Genomic DNA, 20,787 nt, shown 5'->3' with positions numbered 1-20,787 from the left:
CGGGTTGGGTTGAACGTGCTGCTGTTATTCAGTACCACACTGCCATCATGCCAGCTTCAAAATGGAAATGCTGACTGGAGCAAAGTATCCTGGGGCTTGCAGTTCAGACCGTACCATGAGAGCCTTCCTGTTCCACTTGCTGCTTCGTTTTCAGGCTGTTGGGCTTTTCCGCTGGGCAGACTGCTGCTTGCTTTGGTGGGGGGGGCATGTACCCATTTTATCACTGCCTATTGCTGCTGCTTCTGCATTTTGCTGCACGTTGTTTGCATCAGGCTAAGGGAATCGTGCATTGGAATATCTCCATTCCAGTAAAACTAAACCCAGAGTTTTGAGAGATTTTGTGTAACTTTTCCTCTCATCTGGGTAGGGAGAAGGGGGCTTGTGAGAGCAGGCTGTGTTAACACAGGACAACATGCCCATAAAAAATTGCTTCATTCAAGACACTATTTGTAAGGTATGTTTGTACATGATCTAGAAGTCTTCTGCTGGAGAGAAAATTAGTCAGCATCACTACTACAGTGCAAGCTACCAAATGAAACCATGATCTGACAAACCCAGTACACAACAAATAAATCCCTACACAGGCTGCTTACTCTTGGTGCCAACTAACAGTATCTGGTATGAGCTTGACATTGCATCTGTTTAACTGGAATGCTAACATGCCTCTGCAAAGTACCAAGCTGCCAAATCTAAAAACCACTGGGTTGCAAGATTCTTCCTCAAGGTATCTTTTTCATAATGGCTTTTAAAGGAGGAATGTTAAAGTGCTTTCAGCTGAACTACCGAGTCTTGTAGTCAGAAAGTGGCAACCCATTCAGTACAGGCAGTTTAACTGTAGTATGAGTCAAATTAAGTCATCTTAGACTTCCATATGAATGCTGAAAACAACAACAAAAATCCATGCAACATGCTTAGGTGTTTTCCTCAGAACTGTGCTGCAGGAAGTGGGATCAGACAGTTGGAGAAAATTAAGATGTCTCCTAACCATACAATAACACACAGCATATGCATTATCACTTCTTAGCTTTTATTGAGTGGAATTTTGTTTTAGCAGAATTTTTCTACACAAAATACTTCACCTCTCAATCAAAAAATGAACAACATTAATAAATGCTTTGCCTGAAATGCAATATAAACTACATTTTAGAAAGGAAGAGAAATAAAAGTTTAATTTCATTGTTAGCACAAGAATTTATAGTTTCAAAAGAATGCTATCCCACAAGATGCATAAAAACGTTCACATGCACCCCTGCAATCAGGTCAGTCTGAATTACACATTAGGAGGAAAAACATTAAGAATCATGAATTCAGGAACTGAAAGGAATTCAGGACTATGACTTAGCCAAGTTCTGCATCTCAACACTGTCTAGTCTGTCCTGCTGAGGGTTGACCCCTGCCCGATCATATAATGAAATTTCTGATCTTTCAGAAGAGCACTGTGCTTCAATTCACACACATGTAGAGACTTCAAATCAAGACTTAAGACAAGGCAACACTTCAGGTCACATCACCAAGGACCTTAACAGGTACCCTCTGGGAAGTTAAGGTACCAGTAGTGCAACTGTCATTCATGTGATCATACTCTTCATAAAACAAGGCAGTTCACTAAATTAGGAACCTGGACATTTCTGTGTGACATAAGTTTACTGAAGCAGGACTCCAAATTGCTCAGGTTCCTCCCAGAAATGTAGTTTTATTGCTGAGCACATTGTGTTTCAGAAGATGGCTTAGAAGATACATACAACGTTGTGTATTTTTTCTTTTGTGTTTTCTTCTCAGTTGTAATTAGATTTTCTTTCTTATCTTCTTCTTCTGTAGTTTCAAATCTGGATTCAGCTGTTAACCTACAGGCAAAGCAACCATTCTAAATACATATTTAGTTAATAAAAAACAAGTCTACAAGAAGAGTTTTAGGCAAAATCAACAAGCTGTGGCATACAAAATAATCCATATGCAAAGACAGAGCAAGCAGTGTTTAAGAATGAGACTAAAATAAATCATTTTCATATCAGCCCTATTCACATTTCATCACTTGAAGTATAGCCTTTCCCTCACCTTGTCACTGAAGCATTTGGCAAAGGTTACTGACTGTATTAACTGTTTGGGATCGGCCTTAAAAACCAACACATTAGTGACTGTGCCATGCACAAGGATCAAGCCCACAAAAGCAAAACTACAAGTGAAAAGACCCAGCAACACTAATACAAACGTGAAGACAAGCACTTTCCTTTCAACCACCAAAACAGGGGGGAAAAAAAAAAAAAAGGACTACACTTAAAGCAATATACTAGGTACCAACCTAGTTCTGCATTACTACTGCCTTTGTGTTCATGCCTGTTTAACTGAAAAGCTCTTGGAAAATTTGCAGGCTCAAAATGACCACCTAACATGGTTTAATTCTGCTGTGAATGGAAATAGGAATAGAACTGCCACACTGCTCTTAAAGAGCTAAGTGAAAACCAATATTTAGACATCTGTGCACAATCAGATGTTTTAAGAGTTGCTTAAACACACAAATGGATCATAAAAACAAGTGGATAGACTGGAATTTGCTCAACCAAACCATCCACAACTATTACACACAATTATTTCCAAAGCAGAACAAGTTATGGAAAATGAAGTTCCGGATTAAACGTCACTTTACATACTAACACAAATCCTATGCTGATTCATCACCACACCTGTTCAAGCAATTCTGTAGTGACCTTGTGGATTTCTGCCAGTCTCAAGAGCCTCTAGTGAGCAGCCCACAACAATCTGCAGCTGCTTTCAGCATCCAAGCCCTTCTTTAGATCAAACAGCAGCAAAAAAACGCAAACCTAAGCGCTAACTATGCTAGGCAGCAAGCCACTGCAGTTTTGGAAGTGAAGAAAAGCATTTCAATACAGAAATGTATCCTTTATTGACCAGCTGGCCAATTACCTGTAACTTTGGCATTGCCTGAATTACAACAGCAATTAATTACCTAGATACTTCAATCTTATCTCAACTATTGTGCTCTTAACACATATCATAGCCTAGTCAGCACCATCATCTAATAAAGGTTTATTTGCTCTAAACTGATACACATTGCAGATGTGTTGTATTAGTGCAAAGTGATCTAGCTTTACCTTACTAAATAGCATCAGCAAGCAAGAGACAAGGAAATATGCCATCCATACAGATGGCTTCTGACCACTTCTTCACTGCCTAAGCTAAGCTGATAAAGCTTTTCAGACACCATTCCCTAGAGAGGACGTCTACAATCCTTTCACAGTTACTATGGGTCTTTTCAATGTCACTTCTCATGAACCCATACTGACAAAGACAGGCATGAAAACTACTCCAGTTACAAAAATAGCCTCCATCTGGAGCCTCACATTTTGCTTAAAGGTGAAACACTGAATTATCCACCATGCACAGGCCAATTATTTTTTTCCTCTTCCACATTCCCACTCAAATTGCTAGTATTTATCATGCCTTTAGCTGTATTCCTACACAGGGTTTGGCCATTTCCATCATAGAACAGACCAGAGCTTCTTTTGTTAGTTAGAAACTCAACCTTTCCAATGTTCATTTTTTTGTGACTCCCTATTTCAAAATAAATCATAACAGAAGAGGGTCAAGTGCACCCTCAATATTATTTTACACATCATTAATTGCAGATTTAGTACGTGTTTCTGATGGTGTTAATGAACAGAACCTTCTGCCTGAATTTGCCTTTTACAGGTTATTATCACCACTGAAAACAAATTTCAAAGTGTACATGGAGTTTTGTGTCACTTTTTTTGTGCTGGAGATTTTTGAAATCTACTAATTTCTGCTTTGGTCCCGATTTGCAGTGGGTGCAAGATTAGAATCTTCCCTCTCAACTATGGCTTCATCTTCCTCTTCTACTTCTTCCACTCACTTCACTTTCAAACATCAGTGCCATAACACAATTTGCTCTCCTCTAGCAGGTTTACCCCTTCAGTTCTCATAGGCTGTTTCCAACACCTTCCTGTCAGCATACACTATCTTCCTTTCTGAAAAGACTGCAATGATACAAACTTTTCACAGCCAGGTTCCATGCTACTTGTTCCCACAGGTGTACATAACACTGTCAAAACATAATACCATCACTAAATTATCCAATCCTTTCTCTCAACTTTCACCACCTATGTTTGACCTCCCTGATCTCTCCTCCTCAGTAATAGCCCCCACATTTTGGCACAGCTGCTTGAACTTGTATGTCTGCTGTATTCTTTCCATACTGTTTCAGAAGGGTGCACTGTTTGGTTACTCTACATCTGTTAACTGCATCCAATGCAACCTTGAATAATTGATCCAAGAGCCAAAATATCAATCTGGTTACTTCTGAATGCCAGTAGTTCTGGATATACTGTACAGATTTTCATGTATTAAGTCTTCCTCCATCTCTGATGCTGCTATCATTCTACATTCAATAAACTGATTTACTAGCAGTTTTAAGCTCAAAATATCTAGATTATCCCAGCTTTTTTCTCCCCTACCCCAAACACTCAAACATGGTTTACAAAGACTCTGGATATGAACAGAATACAAAAGCATTGGCTGGAAAATAAGAGATGAAATCAGCGTTCCTTTTACCAAGATGTTCTAAATTACTGGAGCATCTATAAAAAAAGTAACTGAAATTCTTAACTGAGGTGAAAAAGTAGATCTTAATTTAGCAGTTCTGTTTCTAGTTATCATGTATCCAGGTTATGGCAATCGGTTGTCTGACAACACAAACAGCACAATTGTTTATTATCTCGCACAACGCAGGTTCTGTAAATTCAATTCAGGTTAAGAATTGTGTAATTTCAATAATTTCTAGGCTATTAGCTGAATCTGAAAGTTGATGAAGGCTGAAATTAGGTATGAAGCTGAAGCACAATACCTATTGCCTTTGTTACACTGACATGCAACACCGGTGTATGGCAGCTTTGAAGGCACCAAGAAAAGAGTCCCATTTCTGAAGTTAGAGCAAACAGAGCGAGCTGTTCTGCCAGCTGCACACCTTAAATATCTTCAAGTAATGGGAAAGTTATTTCAAAGATCATTACAGTTTCAAGAGTCTTTTCCATTAGTTATTTTAGTCTTTCTAAAAGGCATTGAGAGGTTCAATGTAGGCAGACGGAGCTGAGGAATTACACTGCATGCAATACTGAGGAAATAGATAAAGAAGTGGATAGCACAGTTCATGCAGCGAAAGAAAAGAGATGCAGGTCTGTGCTGATTGCCTTGACCATAGACAGAAGCTGACACTGACCTGGAGGCAGATGAAGTCAAGGAATTGTTTCCACTTCTGCTATATGAAGTAAAGCCATCATGACTCTCATCTTTAATCTTAACCCTCTTTCTTTCTTTTTCATGTTCAGCTACTTTTTGTGTTGCTTGAGGAGCTATGTTTATTGGTGGTGCTTCAAGAGCATGTTTTTTAGGAGAAGCATCATTCGGCTCCAAGTTCTCGGAAGTCATCTTTGTTTCTTCTTTGCTTGGCAACTGAGTAACAGCAGCTTCTTTTACTGAAGTATTTTTGCTGTCTAAGTATTCACAAGTAACATCCACAGGAATCTTCTCCCTCCTCTTTTTAATTCTAGTGCCTTTAGCTAATTCTAAGAAAAAAAGAATATACAAGTCAAGCTGGAGTTAACTTGTCCACCAATATGTTCATAACAAAACTTAAAATATTTCGCATGACTAAAGACCATGGAATAATTCTTAACAGATGACTTACATTCCTTAAAGTATGTCTCACGCATATAATCTGTTATCAAGTAAAATCCCAATACAAGTTAGCTTGAAAAAAGACTAAAATCTCGCTCCATCCCCATTACCTTTTAACCAAGGCTTTTAACAAGATACCCTGAACTAGATGAATATGTTCCATTATTTTATTTCCATTTTGGAGCCTGCTGAGGTAAACTTCCACAATAAGAATTTAAAGTTCAGTCCTTTGGGCATGGACAAGTTACAAAATTAATTCATCCATCTGGTTCCCCATTCATCTTCCTCCACAAGCTATAACTGCCGTTTATGCACACACCCATGTATCAGCCATTTTTCAGGTGAACCTTTGCTGTAAAAACTTAATTCATATTAACTTGAGCTACTAAACTGGTTTTCCTCTATGTGCTCTGAACAAAACTCTTGTCAGGCAGCTGAATGCAGCAGCCTACATTCAGAAAGTTAATGCTTCTCATAAGAGATGCGGCTACTACTATGAAAAAAACTCCTGCAAAATTGTTCACATCAACTTGACTATGGTTATCCAGCTATGCTCCATAAAGCCTCTGAAGACTGCAATTTGTACTTTTTAGTCTTCTGAAATTAGTGTTAGTCTACATATTGAAGTAAGGTCCTTGAACAAAGTAGGGATTTACTACTTCATGCTCAGAGCACATTGTTATCAAAAAGGCAGCCACTGAAATGCTAGTTTATATCTGGAATTAACTCAATGCCTTCCTGCTTGAAGTGGTTCAAACAGTAGATGTTAGGATCACCAGATGTTTTTTTTCCTCTAATAGAAAAATCAGTATTTACCTTCAGGTTCATATTTCATTTTTAGTTCATCCAGCTTAACTCTCAAGTTCATATTCTCACTCTGACAAGCTTGCAAATGCCTCTCATTTGTGAAGAGTTTCCTTTCAACTTCCAGAACCCTTTGGCTCTCATATAGAGCTTTCATCCTCTGTAAGGATAGTTCGTTTTTCAAGGTTTCAGTTTCCTTGCTGAGATGGGAAAAAAGTGATAGACAGACGTGGTTTATTCTGGGCTTTTGGTTAGGTGTGTTTTATTTTCAGTAAAGCATCAGATACAAAGTCAACTAAGCATTAAGAAACTTCACCTAATATTTGTACTTATACACTATCAGGAAATGAAAGAGACCTTTCCAGTACAATGGAATTTTTCACTTGAACTTTCTGTGCAGCAATGGGTTTAACTTCTGGAGACAGAATGCTTGTTAATAAAAAAGCTGCATGCTGACCAATGCAGACTTGCATATGTAACCACATGGAGCAGCCTTCTCCACCCAAAGTCTCTATTTCACTGGGTTTTTTTTCTCACCTGTAAGTAAATGTAACTACTTCTGTAACTGACAACACATGCTTTACACAACAGTGTTTTTCTAAGCAACCAACACTGAAAGAATATTAATACTAAGTGGAGGTCCTTGCTCTGTTTAAGAGGCCTTTAACTGCCACATCATCAGCACTGAATCACCATTCCTCAGTAATCCTAAGGTACCCTGATCATGCCAGTTTTTCATTATAGCAACTACAGTGAGGTGTAGACTTCTCAGGAATTCCCACAGCACTGCCTCCTGCTGCAAGTGCAATGCTTTCATCTGAGGTCTTCACAACAGCCCCGAGGCCAAACACTGGACTTTCCAAGTAACAGATATGGACGTCAGTAGCCAAGAACATATTTTAACTTAATAGTCCAATAAAATATTTCAAGTGTTTCTGTCCAGCTTTTTTCAGAAGACAAATAAATACGTATGTCCTGTAGACTTTAAGAAGCTTCAGGCATGTCCCTTACAGGTTTCTTTTTAGTTTGTGTTTTGATGGTTTTGTGTTGTTGGGTTTTTTTTTCTGAAGTTCTCAATTATCTTGTATCTAGGAGTATTAACAACATTTCTAAAAGAAAGCAACAATAATATCTGCTGCTATCTTTTGCAAGAGTAAGTAAAAAAATCCAAACTATTCTCAGTTCTATGATAAGATATCCTATATGGGATTAGAAAATAAGACAAGCAGCATAACTGCACGTACAGTCAATGGACTACATACAAATAGTAACAGAAAAAGGGAGAATAAAACCAAGTAGCTAGGAGATAACCAGACTGCAATCAACTTCTAGGCCTCAGATCACAAAGTACTTACTTTGAGTTGTCGAGTTTAATTTGCAGTAAATCTGCGTAGTAATCATCTCCAGACTCTCCTTTTGAGCCACTGCTAACTTTGGATTCTTCCATATTCTCATATAAAGTCTAACAACAAAAGAAGTAAAATGTCAAGATGTCAAATAGTGACCTTTCAGAAGCACATTAGCTTAGTGCTTTGGTGCAATTTTCTGTGCATTTCTATGGAGAAGCCTTATCACAGAGACATTTCAACACACAGAAGAGAGCTCAGCTGTTCCTCATGAGCACTTCCTCATTTGTTACAGATGTCAAATAGCACTAAAACTGAAAATTGTCTCAATCACTGAAAGGAAAAGAAATAAAAAAGCAAAGTTCTCAGCTCCAGATTTTCTAAGAGTACTGCAGACCAGTTATCATCTTTTAACAGGGAATTTTTTCCAGCATATAATTGTACGCTTCAACAGCTAGGCCCCCAAAGAGTATAAATTAAACCAACAGCCAAAATCCCCCAAATCAATTACATCCTTTAGATGAGAAAGGTGGTTCATAGTAAAGGATGGCTTAAATGCAATACACTTCATATAAAATACATCATTAACAGGTGATATTTAGGGGTGGGTTGTTTTGTGATTTTTAATGAACAAGTAGTACTCATGAAATTCTGTGGCACAGATCTCACAGGCTGCTGTCAGTAACTGATGACAGGTACTTCTGACAGCTATTTGAATCTATCATTTAATTTCCTTATTCTTTGTGGCATAGAGAAAAAAAAAAGTACTAATCAAGCTTACACATGACAAGAGTGGCAAAGCAATCAGGCTGTCTCTCTTGATAAAACAGGTTAAGCCTAGATTTATGCCACTTTGGTAACATGCAGAACAGAGGACACTACCATGGAAAGCATAATCCTAATGCATGGGCTAATACATCTGAGTTCATATTCCAGAGCTGTGATAAGACAGGACCAAATGAATCCCTAAGTAAGAAAGGCTACAGTTGTTCACCCTGTATAGTCACAAATGTTGCAGCAGTACATAAAGCTGTACTCATGCATTTCTCACCTTCTAAAATTGGACAAGATGCTGTCAAGTTACGTAACAGAAGAAACTGCTTTACAAGGGTGATTAAGCAAGGAAGTTTTTCTAGAAAAGAGCATGCTTCAACTGGTAAGTTAAAGCATATTAAAGAACTAAATATCTAATAAACCCAATATAACTGACACACTCAAAACAGACAAAGCTTAAGTACAAAAGTAAAAATGTGAAATGATTATGTCTTCCAAAAGAAAAAACAAACAAACAAACAAAACCCCAAATCTATCAGATGGCCTAGCTCAGTGAACTTTAACCAAGTAACTGAATTTAAACACTAAGGGTAACTTTGAAGATACTACACTTGGGAACCCAGGTAGTTTCCCCCAACTGAGGGTCAGATGGTACAGAATTTTCAGCTTCTCTGAACTTCAGAAGTTCTCCAGCTGTAAAACAGAACTTTAGCCAAATAAAGTTGAGAGAGTGATTGCCCATTGGAGTGGGCTGCCCAAGGAGGTGCTGGAATCACCATCACTGGAGGTGTTCAGGAGGAGACTTGATAGGGTGCTAGGTTGCATGGTTTAGTTGGTTGGGTGGTGCTGGATGATAGGTTGGACATGATGATCTTGAAGGTCTCTTCCAACCGGGTTTATTCTATTCTATTCCATTTTCTAAACGTATGAGTAGCCTTTGGATCCCTTTGCAAACCTGAGCATTCAGGTAGGTTTCACAATTCTTATACTCATGTGATAGTTTCCAATTATGACTTATCCACTTGGTGATGGACCACATACCTTAAATTTTTCTAGCTGCCTTACTTTGATAAGAAGATCTTCTACCTCACCATTCTTTTGTTCCAACATTGACTGTAAGCGTTCCAGCTGCTCAAATTCCGCCTGAGAGCCTTTCATCTGTAGCAGTGTAGCCATCTGCAGCTGTAAAAAAAAAAAAAAGGAGAAAAAGTTATTTTTACAACAAAAACTGGGTTAAGTGAATGAAAATGTCAGCCTCTTACCCAGAACAGTTTGGGTATTCAAACTGTAATTTTAATCCTGAATACAGAATCTCCCTGGATGCTTACACTCAGTCTTCACTACAAGTTGACGCTAAAATGCTTTAAGCCAGCTGAAAACTTACTCAACAGAACAGTCCTGAGGTGTCATGTTTCTCTGTATTAAAAAACCTATAAACATACTGTCAAGGACACACAGAGCACTGTTTCACAGTCAAACCATAAACACCAAGTCAACTAGAACCAAACTGCAGTCCAGGCTTGTTTATCAGAGCTATAAACCACAACTATCAAGAACTTCTCAGTTGGGGAAAAAAACAAGACTCTAGTCCATCAAAAAGTTCATTACAGAAAAAAGATCAAATGAAGCAAATCAAGCCACAGATTAAAAGACAAAGCATGAGAAGATCATTTACCCAACTACAACTCCTTGACTACATGTCAAGTAAAAGATATTGATGATCCCATACCCAAACTACACCTAAAAAGGTTAAATCATCTCCTCCTTACAGCTTTTACAAGACATAAGGGAAGCAAAATTTTAACTCCCCACTGGCTGACTAAAACTATCCTTGCATCCCCTAAGCACATAGGCACCTAACCTTCTCCCCTTACACTGAAAACCCTCTTGCTAACTGTCAGAACTGCAAATTGTAGTTGTTCTACACAAAAACAAAGAACAGAAATATTAAGAAATTAGAAGAGACACTGTTGGGGGCTGCAGAAAAATACACCACACATGGTAAAAATTTCACAGGAGCCCTGCTTACATTCTGCTCAGGAATCATCACATAATACCATATCCAGGCATTCTGACAAGTAAAGCTGGAACAAGTTACCTACACTGGGGGAACTGGCAGCTGAATGAAGGCATCACTTGACTACAGACTGAGCTTCAACACACAGCATGACAATGCAACACAGAGCAAAGGGGGTCCTAATGGGGATCTAAGATGGCAGTCAAAGCAAAACAGCAGTCCTAATAAGCTGTCTCCAATATTGATATTTTTGGGACAATGATTACAAATTCCAAAGGAAAATATTAAATAGTAGAACAGGGATACCACTCTGCCTCAGCTCTTGGTGAAAATCTTCACTATTAGGAGGAATGTTTCATATACTATTCAGTGTGACTGACTTATAACCATAGTACAAGGAGAAAACTAGAGAAACCGATCCTATTCCATCATTTTACTTGCTCAAATCTTTAGCTCTCAAGGTCAGACTTCAGTAAAAGAGAACTCATTTGCTTTATCAAGAGTTCTTTTCTTGTCCTTTCAGAAAGTTGTTTCAATTATTTTGAACCTACTTCTCCACCAAAGCTAGGTAACACAAACCTGCATCTTCACTGCTACTCATTATCATCACTCCTGACGTTTAAGCACTATTTTCAATACGTATGACCAAACATGACTGAAATGCAAGGATTCACTTTTGCTGGAAATCAGGAGATCAACATGAAAACAGTTGGTAGTTTTGGGGCACCCTCTTTACATCGTCTTCTAAATGACCTCTGCTAACTAGTTCTCAACAGCATTAATGAACAGGCTCCAATCCTATAGAAGTATAGCCTAAATTAAATAGTTATGATAAAACTTGTTCTTGCACTAAACATAGGGCAACAAAAAAAAATATAGACAAGCGTTAAAAAAAGGCAGAGGAAAAAAACTCCAATATGGTCAGAGGATGAGTACAAGCCTGCCCTTTATATTCATACTTGGCAACCACGCTTGATACAGAGAAAAATTATTCATGGGGTACACGAATTAGGTCAAAAAGAAAAGCAACTGCAAACAAATTCAATGCTAGTTTGACTGACAGGTGTCTTGTTTTACTTTTATCCATTTAACAACTACTGACAAAGGAAGCATAATGCCATCAGTATGAGTTCTAGCAACAGTATGTAAATTCTGATGTTCCATAGAAGTAGCACCTTGACACCTCACTTGTTTTTCTCCCATTTCCCTCCCCCAAGACTACTGTACCATAATTAACGATAACCAAATCCCCTAGCTTGTGTACTTATCAAACCCCACGGAAACCCTGGAGTATTACAGTAACAGTCATACCTTCATTCTTTGCAATTGTTCTCTAGTGAATGCATGCTGTTTTTGTAGGGACTGATATTTTATTTTCACACTGATCAGCTGTCGTTCCATTTCTGCCCTACGGTCCTCCACCTACAGAACATTGTTAACAATTATTACTATGAAAATTACAACACTTGTTGGCACTTGGATAACGAGTTTGACAAAATGTTTCCTAACAAATTGGTGTTGGTTCTGCAAATACTGCTTTTCCACCAACAGTAGTTGAAAACATGCACTATTGTCATTAACTTGAGATAAAAGCGAGAGCAGTGCTGTAGCAGCTGAAGCCCAATCCGTAAAATACAATGAATTTTTCATTGGATATCAAAACAAAGTAACATTTCACATATTCCAGTGCTGCTATGGAATAGTTCTGTCCACTGGCATCAGAACAAATAGCTTACAAATAACTGTACACCATTCAACCCATTCCCTGAGTGTTACCAGAAAACAAAATAACTTCCTATGCGTTTAATAGCCACTGGACTCTTACTCAAAAACTAGTTCAGACACCCTCCCACATCCTGAACTATCTAGCCATTTCTAGCATGTTTTTAAAAGACAGCATTTAGCAGCATCTTCTAGTATTTCACACACTATATTCTGCCTTAAAGGCTGCTCACCAGCTAGCAAATCCACTTAGAGCTATGAACTGCAGACAGATCTTGAACCCTCAGTCCCAGCCAGCTATCAAGATGGAAGATAACTTCAAATGATTCCATTAAGTTTACTAACTCCTCAATTTCAGAGTGTGCACAAAAATTGTTTTCCACAGGTCATTTCCTAGGCAGTTCAACAGTGAAACAGGAGGAATAAAGATTCATGCTGGTCATATCAGGTACAGGCACCCTAATGTTTTCAGTGCAATACAAGTAATAAAACTTATGAAGTACTTCTCTGCTCTTTATATTCTCAGGTATGTGTGGGATAACTGTACCTCAGCAAAAAGAGAATTGCCTCTACTCGTGGGGTCCAAGGACTGCTGCACAGCATGATCCAGCTGAACTTGAAGCTCCTGATTAGCTTCACGTGCTTTCTAGATTAAAGCAAAGAGGATATTAGTCATTTAAGTATCTGATGTGCTGCAAACAAGAATTTAATCAGACAGCTTTACCTCGTTCACTTCCTATGCCTTTAGTACAGATTACATTGCACTGCAGTACTTAACTATGCACAGTGCTGCAGTCAGTAAGAGGCAATCAATTTTGTTTCACTAACAGGCTTAAGATTCCACTTGCTCTTCAGGACAAGAATATACTAAAACTCTAGAGGAAACCTCTGATGTCTATTGCTTGGATTAATGGTACTGAGATTGTTAGCCCTGCTGTGAAATTTAGCCACAAATCACATACAACCCAGTACAAAGTTTTCCAAAGAAGTCAGTAGGAACTTGAAATACAACTGAGGTCTGTAACAGGACAGTCTCATTTGTCACTAATGAGAGGCAGAATACTGAAATGCAAAAGGTCTCCATACACAAACTTCCAAGGAAGAATGCCAATACAGAGAGGCAACAGGTCATACCAAACATGACTAGCTGACACAGGATTTTTTTTAACCTGCCTTCTCTTTCTCCCTCATTCCTCTCACCTCCTTTCCCAGAAGTCCTCTGATGTCACTGAAAAGTGAGCACCACAACTCGTGGAATTCAGGGGTTATCTACCACTGTTGAATAAAATTAAGAGAATACCTCTAACGCGTTACAGTAAGAAACAACTTCTTTCTCCCTCTCTTCTTTTTCTCCCTGTAGGCGCTCCAGCTGATGCCGTAAATTACTGTTCATGAGTTCTAACTGCTCTTTACTGTACTGCAGCTCATTCAGCTTTTCTTCAACATTGGCCTAAACAAAAAAAGAAAATGAAGAACAAAGTAAATTTCCAAAACAATCTAAAGAAAAGTAGGCCAAACAGGTTCACTAGTAACTACTTTTAGTACAAAATATTATCCCAAAGGCTTATTAAAGTCATTGAGGCAATTATTTTTCCTGTGCACATTTTAATAGTAAGCCAAATGCAGCAATAATCACAAAACATTCAAAAAATTCAGCAAGCATAACTGCAGTTTTCTTTCCAACTGCTGTAATTAAGCAGTAGTGACACACCTTCACATTTTCTAGTTCAGTGAGTTCTATCTGAAGATTGAGCATTTCTGAAGACATGGTCTCGTGTACACGTTCAGACATCATATGGAGTTCTTCTGATTTGGCAGCAATTATTTCCTTCTGGTGATCCACTTTGTGTCTCAGCTGTTTCTCAGAGAGTCTCATTTCATCTAATTCTGCTTTCAGGTTCTCCAACTTAAAGACAGTTGATAATAAAATGATACTATTGAGCTGTCAAATCATTGAAAAGCACAATACTTTTGACCCTAATTACAGAAATGTCTTAGAAATACAACTCAGAAGTAAACTTTTAGAAATCTAATGTAATTCACAACATAACTATGCAGATGATTGTTAAACACCAGCCCAACAAACTCCTACACATTGTAACTACTTGTTAGGTTTTTGGTTAAGTGTGCAACAATGAGTGAAATATATATTCCTTAAAATGTTATTAGCAATCTTTTAGCTATTAGTTGTCAAACCTTGTTTTTAAGGTCACTGATTTCTTGTCCATAGACTCTGGCAAGCTGCTCTTTCTGTTTATCCAGTTGCATGGTTTGCTGTTGCTTAAGGGAGTCACATTCAAAACTCAAGCTTTCCAACATTCGATTCTTGAGTTCAATTTCTCTCTGAAGAGAGTATTTTTCTTGTTCAAATTTCTGAAAGAAAAACATATTAATAAATCTAGATGCAATATTGATAAATGATTGCAGAATAGTGTACAGGCTCAGAACCAAGAAACTAAATGCTTAAAACTTGTATCTCATTCAACCTTTTGTTGAAGTCCCAATCAGAGAACTGTCACATCCACGATGCAAAAAGAAAATAGAAAAACAACAATAAATCAAAGTTGGTTGTGTAATATTCTCTTCTTCACAGGAACCTATTTCTTGCACCCAGTATGAAAGGAATGGGAATTTTTTGTGCAAGAGGAACAAAAAAATTTGCTGAGAGCTCACATCTCACCTACCACCACAGAACCTGATGATATTAAAAACTGTTACAGGCCACCAAGTGCTCCCCTACTGCAGTACAGCAGGGTTCTATGCTTGGGAAAGACATCTAAATTGTCTACTGCTCTGTATTAAATGCCATCCACACTTCCATACTGATGAATTACTTTTTCATTAGCTTTCCCCTATGCCTGATTATTTGTTTGCTAATTATAAGGGCAGGTTCATTTTACTCTTCCATTCAGGCAGCGATTAAGGAGAAGCAAAAACCATAAAGGAAGTCTTGAAAGCAGAAAACAAATTCCCAAACCAGATCAAGCTAAATATGCAGGATTTTTTTTTTTTTAAATAAAGTAATTCTTAAAGCACAAAACAGAATTTTAAAAAAGGAATCTAACAGAACTAAAAGCTGTCATATATGAAATTAACTTCTGCAGCCTAGACACCAGCTTATCAAGGACAGATTTGGCTCTCAAATAGGACAAGAGTTTTAACTCCAAGACAAAGGCAGCGCATGGAAAAGGCTTGGGAGAGTACTGGACAGACCCAAGAAAGGCAAAAATGCCTCATGCTATGTCCACACAGACCTATGCAGAAGCATACACAGGCTTTTCTGAAAGACTCGTGCTTGCTGTTAAAAATTACACTCATGTTCATGGTGATTGCTTTGGCTCTCAGATTCCAAAGCTCTAAAGGATCTGTTAGATAACAGTTACCACACAAGATGTTATTCTACTGTATGAAAGCTCACAACTCTTTCCCTCCACCGTTGGCATCTGCCCAGCTACTAATTGAGCTGGTTCACACAAGCTTAGCTCATAACTTTGCTCCAGCCTTGAACACAAGATTACAACCTAGAGGTGCAGCTCCACAACGAAGTAGCTACCATCTCAGCTTTTCTGCAGGGATGGATCATCCTGCCCTGCCTTCCTTACCACTTGTGCTTTCCATAAGCTTAATAATAGCAAGTTGATCAAAGTAAACTAATAGGTTTCATGCAGAATAGCAGAGTGCTACAACTCTCCAGCTGATAAAAACACCCATACTACAACAAAACCCCAAACATTTTAGCTTTATCACGAAAGAAGGGATGGATGCACAGCCAGAAACAGACTTCATGAAGAGAAATGGTCTATCTGAAGCATGGGTTTGCAAAACTCAAGTTAAATTCATAATCCCTTGGTATTTAGAAAATTTGAGAACTTCAGTATAGAGAAAATCAGTATCACAGTCTTGCTGCTAGTGTTCTTTTTGCAGCTTTAATTGATAAAGCCTGCAGGGAGAGCATAACGTAAATGATTGCTAAACATACTCAAAACACATGTTCTAAGAACAAATTTACATTAGCACTTAGTATTAATTTTACATTAAAGGCAATTAATCCTACATGGTACTGAATGCTTGATGCATAATTAGCTAGGAAGCTCTGTCCCAGTTAGATAAAATTATGCTCAATATCTAAAAGCGGAGATAAAAAGCCCCCCCCTCTATAAATACTTAAAACTAAAAAGTTTTACTAAAATTACTCTAGACTCTAAAAAGGAAAGGAAAGACCTCTGACATTCAGAAAACAGTTAAAGTTATCCATTTACATTTTCACAAAGTATAAAACATCACCTCAGTTTTCTCAGTCAATTCACGGCGTATTTGATCCAACTGATTCTGAACTTCAGTTTGGGACTCCAATAAATGCAAGCCATACTGCGCTGCTTTTCTTCGCTCATTCTCTGCTTCCTTGAGTTGCTGTCTAAGACTCAAAATGGTCTCCGTCTCCATTCTTCTTCCTTTGGTTACTTCATCAATGCAAACACAAAATTATTTTAAAAAATGTATTGTAAGTTACAGTTCTTAATCTGAAAGAAGTTATTGGATTTCCTTTCCTAACTGGGATACAAGGATATACTCTTGTTTTAACACAAGACCAAAAAGAAGAGATAGCTGACAAACAAAAACACTCCTGTGTTTACTTCTTATTACTGACTCCGTCTAAAGTACTAGTGTGCAGCAAAACAACTCCTGTGTGCTCAGACCCATTTACTACAGCACTAGAACCAGAGTTACAGTGTATGTAGCTAACTTGCCATATACAAGAGAAAGATGGGAAATAACCTTGAGGCAAATCCTTTCATGCATACAGCTGGCAACATTTTCTGTCCTATTATAAAGTCATATGAAGTACAGTGTTTCTCATGCACATAAGTAACACTCGAGATTCATATAGGCAGCTGTATTAGCAAGACAGTTTATTCCTAATAGCATTATGTGGGATGTAGAAACAGATAAAAAGGGAGTTGAAGGGAAGGGTCAGAAATAGAAACCCTGTTAAAAATATAGGGACTTTTAACACAGGGATTTTTAAGTGCTCAATGGAGTCTTTCACGACTGTTTTCCACGTTAAACTCATGGGGCTCCAAGTAAACTATTTGTTATTAACCATCTCTTTGTCACATTTTGGAAAATTCATCCATCTCTATCTTTGTGTTATAACAGAAGACATAAACAAAAGTCAATTTTGTCAAGCAAGTTAGTCACAGTAAAGCTAAAGTAGTTTAAAAAATAAAATTCAAGTCAAATTAACACCATAAGCTTCTACGACTGCTTGCTCCAAATCTACTAAATCAGCACACAAGGAAAAAAAAAATCCTATTAAGACAGAAAACACTAAGCAACCTGTGCTTGTGAACAGCATAAGCCATAAGTTCTCTCAGCAAGTATGCAGTAGCAATTACATACAAAGAAAAAGCTGCAATTGACTTGAGGTCAATTTTTATCTAATTCCAATATTAAAGCAATCCTTGACTGAATTTCTTGTTCTGTGCTATTTCCTTTCTTATAAGGCACTTAGTTGTGGTCATTTCTTTCTGGCACTTACTATTATCTTAGCAAGACACTGGTCTCAATCAAAAGTCAGTACAGGAGAGTTCATTTTTAAGAGTCACTATTGTAACATACAGGCTTCACTCTTTTTTTGCTGACTTTCATTTAGCATGGGTAACTCCTAGTCCAGTTACTAGCGTCCTCTAAAGGAAAACCAAAACAATTTTAACATGTGAAAGTACATCATGCCAAAACTGTGCTGCCTTTTTTTATTTTTTTCCTCCAGAGGTACAAGATAGAAATTATCAGATTCTGGGTTTTGTATTTCCCATCACTTGCTCTTATTCAAGTTTAACATATACAAAAAGGCTTTGTCCAGCCAGGCTCAAGAACTTCACATTCACATCTAGCCATTGCAATGCTTGGAATACTAGTTTTGCACACTTTAAGCTAAAATAACCCAGTTAAAGGCAGGAATTTCAGATACCTGTATCTAAGAATCAATAATATTATTAATGCATACTGTGTACAATTTAATAATGAGATGGTCAAGAGAAAGATGTAGCAAAACAAGCTCATAGGCAGCCACTCCTGGCATGCATTTGCATGTTAGGTGGATGAATTAATCCTTATTCTCTTTACAGAGTTTTAAAGATAACTTTACTTTCTGATTAAACAGTACAGAGGCAACACAGCAATTTGCTTGCTAAATTAAATTTGAGTAATATTTTTAGCTCACCTTCAGAAGTCCGTTTAAATCTTTCTTAACCTTATTCTTTTACTCCACCTTTGAAAGAAAGAAAAAAAAAAATAACAAGCAAGGAGTTGTCATTAGAGCACTGTCCTTCATAGCAATCCTTTTCTGAAAATGCTTAAGGGCTGTGGCAGTCTCATGAAAATGCAGATCACAAGCTAAAACCCCACAGAAATGCAAATCTTATTGAAATCTCAGCTGAGGCATCTGTCACATAGTTTAGAAACAGCCAGATCACACAATGTTACAGGATAGATGCTCTGCAGTAGCCCTGCGAGGCAAGTAAACAGGCTACACCCAGGGTTACCTTCTAGCATACAGATAATCTTTTAAGGGTTGTCTGGGGACTTTTGTTTTGCTCCCTCCTCCTTCTTCATACTCTTTTATGTGCTCTTTCACTTTTACATACAAGATCTTTGAGGTCTCCATCAACCATTTATTGAATAACATTAAAAAACCCAAAACAACGAAAACCACCAACAACACAACACCAAAACCAACACAGGCTTTTCATCAATTTTACAGCTTTAGTACAGAGAAAAACAGTTTTCCTATTCACACATTTCTTATCATCTCTTTGAGAAACTACCAATTATATTTTCTGCAACACAGACATCTGCATCTTCTCATTGTCAGTTTTGGGCAGGTTAATCAGACAGGGCCAGGTAACATTCGTGATATATCTGTACTGTTATATATGCAAGTGATTGCCGGTAGTATAACATTATACATAAACGATCCTGAAAACAACGTTTTAAGATAAATTAAATGGTAGTTAGGTGAACAGGTCAAAAGGAAAATAATAGAAATGCCTAGATTTATTCTACCAAGTGTTACAAGGCAGTTACTCGCTTTTAGCTAATTACCTTCATCTTACAACACATTCTGTACTGAGGGCTCCAGACTTTGGTTAGTCTTGATTACTCCTTCATAAAAGTAATAGGGTCAAAGAAAAGGCACTCTCCTAGCATGTGAACCTTCTTCTCCCACTCTTTTTACTGTTCTTCCAAAGGTTATATATCATGATCTTTTCAAAAGTACTCACGCAGTTCTGATGGTTAATATAATTCCAAAGACAGCTTCTCAATACCCTTAAACCAGATACTTCATTCAGTCATTTAGATCTTCATTTCTTAACCTTCAACTGCACACTTAGGCTGAAATATTTTCAGGGCTAACCACCTTCCAAAAACCAAATTCTTGGGTGGGTAAGTATCACAGAGAAAGTAAAACCCAACAGACTACAGCCTAATCTCTCAACCCGTTACACAGAAGCAACGACTTGCAGCTGGGTGCCGCATTATAACCTACCGGGGTCAGAGGGCAGAGGCTCCCCCCACTCCCATCCCCATTCACCTGACGCAGCATCTCCAGGAGCCGCAGCAGACCAAAAGGCCTTTTCCACTTGAAGCAACAACAGAAGGCACTGGCAGCGCGGCCCGAGCGAGGGGAAGGGCCTGAAGGCTACAGAACTCCAGGAACGAGAGAAAGGGACAGAAACAGCAGTTCTCCACCCTCTCGAGTCCCTCGACGCCACAGCCCTCGTCCGCGCCACGGACCAGTAAACGGACAGCAGCAACCGCGCGGCAAGGGCAGCCCCACACCGCGCCCACACCCCTGCCCCGGGTCCTTCACCCTGCCGGCTGCCCTGCACTGCCGCCGCTCCCACCGTTCAAACTGCGTACCGCGACAGCGCCGCAAGTCTCGCGAGAGCTACGGCCGACCGCTCCCTTCTGCTCCGCCCCATAGCCGCCGAGCCGCCTGCAGGCGGGGCGCTGTTTTCTGATGGTAGCTGGGCGGTCAGAGCCGTGCTGAAGGAAAGGAGCTCGTATAGGAGCAGTAGGGAGGGGATATGCAGATGATGCCAGCGTGCACAGGTGTTTGCGCAGAAACTACAGGACGCTACCAAAAAATGAAGGGAAGGCAGTGATGTAGCAGCTCAGGTCTAGTTCCCTTGCTGTACCTAGCCAGGGGAGGTGCAGCGACTGTGATTGGCTCCAGAGCCACGGGCAGGGCCTAATTTCTCCAAGAGCGAAGGGAGCGAAGTGGTCAAAGCGTACTGAATGCTCTGTAGAAACCCTGGAAAGTAGAGGGGCAATCGGCTCCTCACAGACAGCATTCTACAGTTTTCATAGGAGAACGCCGAAACTCTGTGGTTTACTCCACTACACGTGCCC

The 20,787-nt window shown here is 38.7% G+C and overlaps 1 protein-coding gene across 4 annotated transcripts; it reads right to left on the bottom strand.

Moving 5' to 3' along the window:
• Positions 1-1,082: 1,082 nt before the first annotated feature.
• Positions 1,083-20,172, bottom strand: SPDL1 (spindle apparatus coiled-coil protein 1). Of its 4 annotated transcripts, XM_054168363.1 has the most exons (13): positions 19,967-20,167; positions 18,596-18,643; positions 16,657-16,832; positions 14,569-14,745; positions 14,084-14,278; positions 13,673-13,822; positions 12,920-13,018; positions 11,962-12,072; positions 9,675-9,815; positions 7,869-7,975; positions 6,526-6,713; positions 5,252-5,597; positions 1,083-1,844 (listed from the first exon to the last, which is right to left on the bottom strand). In XM_054168363.1, the coding sequence occupies exons 3-13, from the start codon at positions 16,813-16,815 to the stop codon at positions 1,694-1,696; spliced, it is 1,824 nt and encodes a 607-aa protein (XP_054024338.1). In that variant the 5' UTR covers positions 16,816-16,832; positions 18,596-18,643; positions 19,967-20,167; the 3' UTR covers positions 1,083-1,693. The 4 variants fall into 4 exon arrangements, with proteins under 4 accessions (XP_054024338.1, XP_054024337.1, XP_054024336.1 ...); XM_054168362.1 differs by lacking the exon at positions 1,083-1,844 and having other exon boundaries at positions 4,823-5,597; positions 19,922-20,169; XM_054168361.1 differs by lacking the exon at positions 1,083-1,844 and having other exon boundaries at positions 4,823-5,597; positions 19,967-20,169.
• Positions 20,173-20,787: the final 615 nt, after the last annotated feature.

This window comes from Dryobates pubescens, chromosome 16, assembly GCF_014839835.1.
Source record: "Dryobates pubescens isolate bDryPub1 chromosome 16, bDryPub1.pri, whole genome shotgun sequence".
Lineage (NCBI taxonomy): Eukaryota > Metazoa > Chordata > Aves > Piciformes > Picidae > Dryobates > Dryobates pubescens.
This window is presented reverse-complemented; position numbering and strand designations above follow the sequence as displayed.

What these genes read in the sequence shown, in the direction of transcription:
- SPDL1 (XM_054168362.1), bottom strand. Translation starts at nt 16,815, where the DNA reads ATGGAGACGGAGACCATTTTGAGTCTTAGACAGCAACTCAAGGAAGCA. An exon ending in TCAGTGACCTTAAAAACAAG is followed by an intron (nt 14,279 to 14,568) that starts GTTTGACAACTA and finishes ACTGTCTTTAAG; the next exon opens with TTGGAGAACCTGAAAGCAGA. An exon ending in AACAATTGCAAAGAATGAAG is followed by an intron (nt 9,816 to 11,961) that starts GTATGACTGTTA and finishes TTTTTTTTACAG; the next exon opens with CTGCAGATGGCTACACTGCT.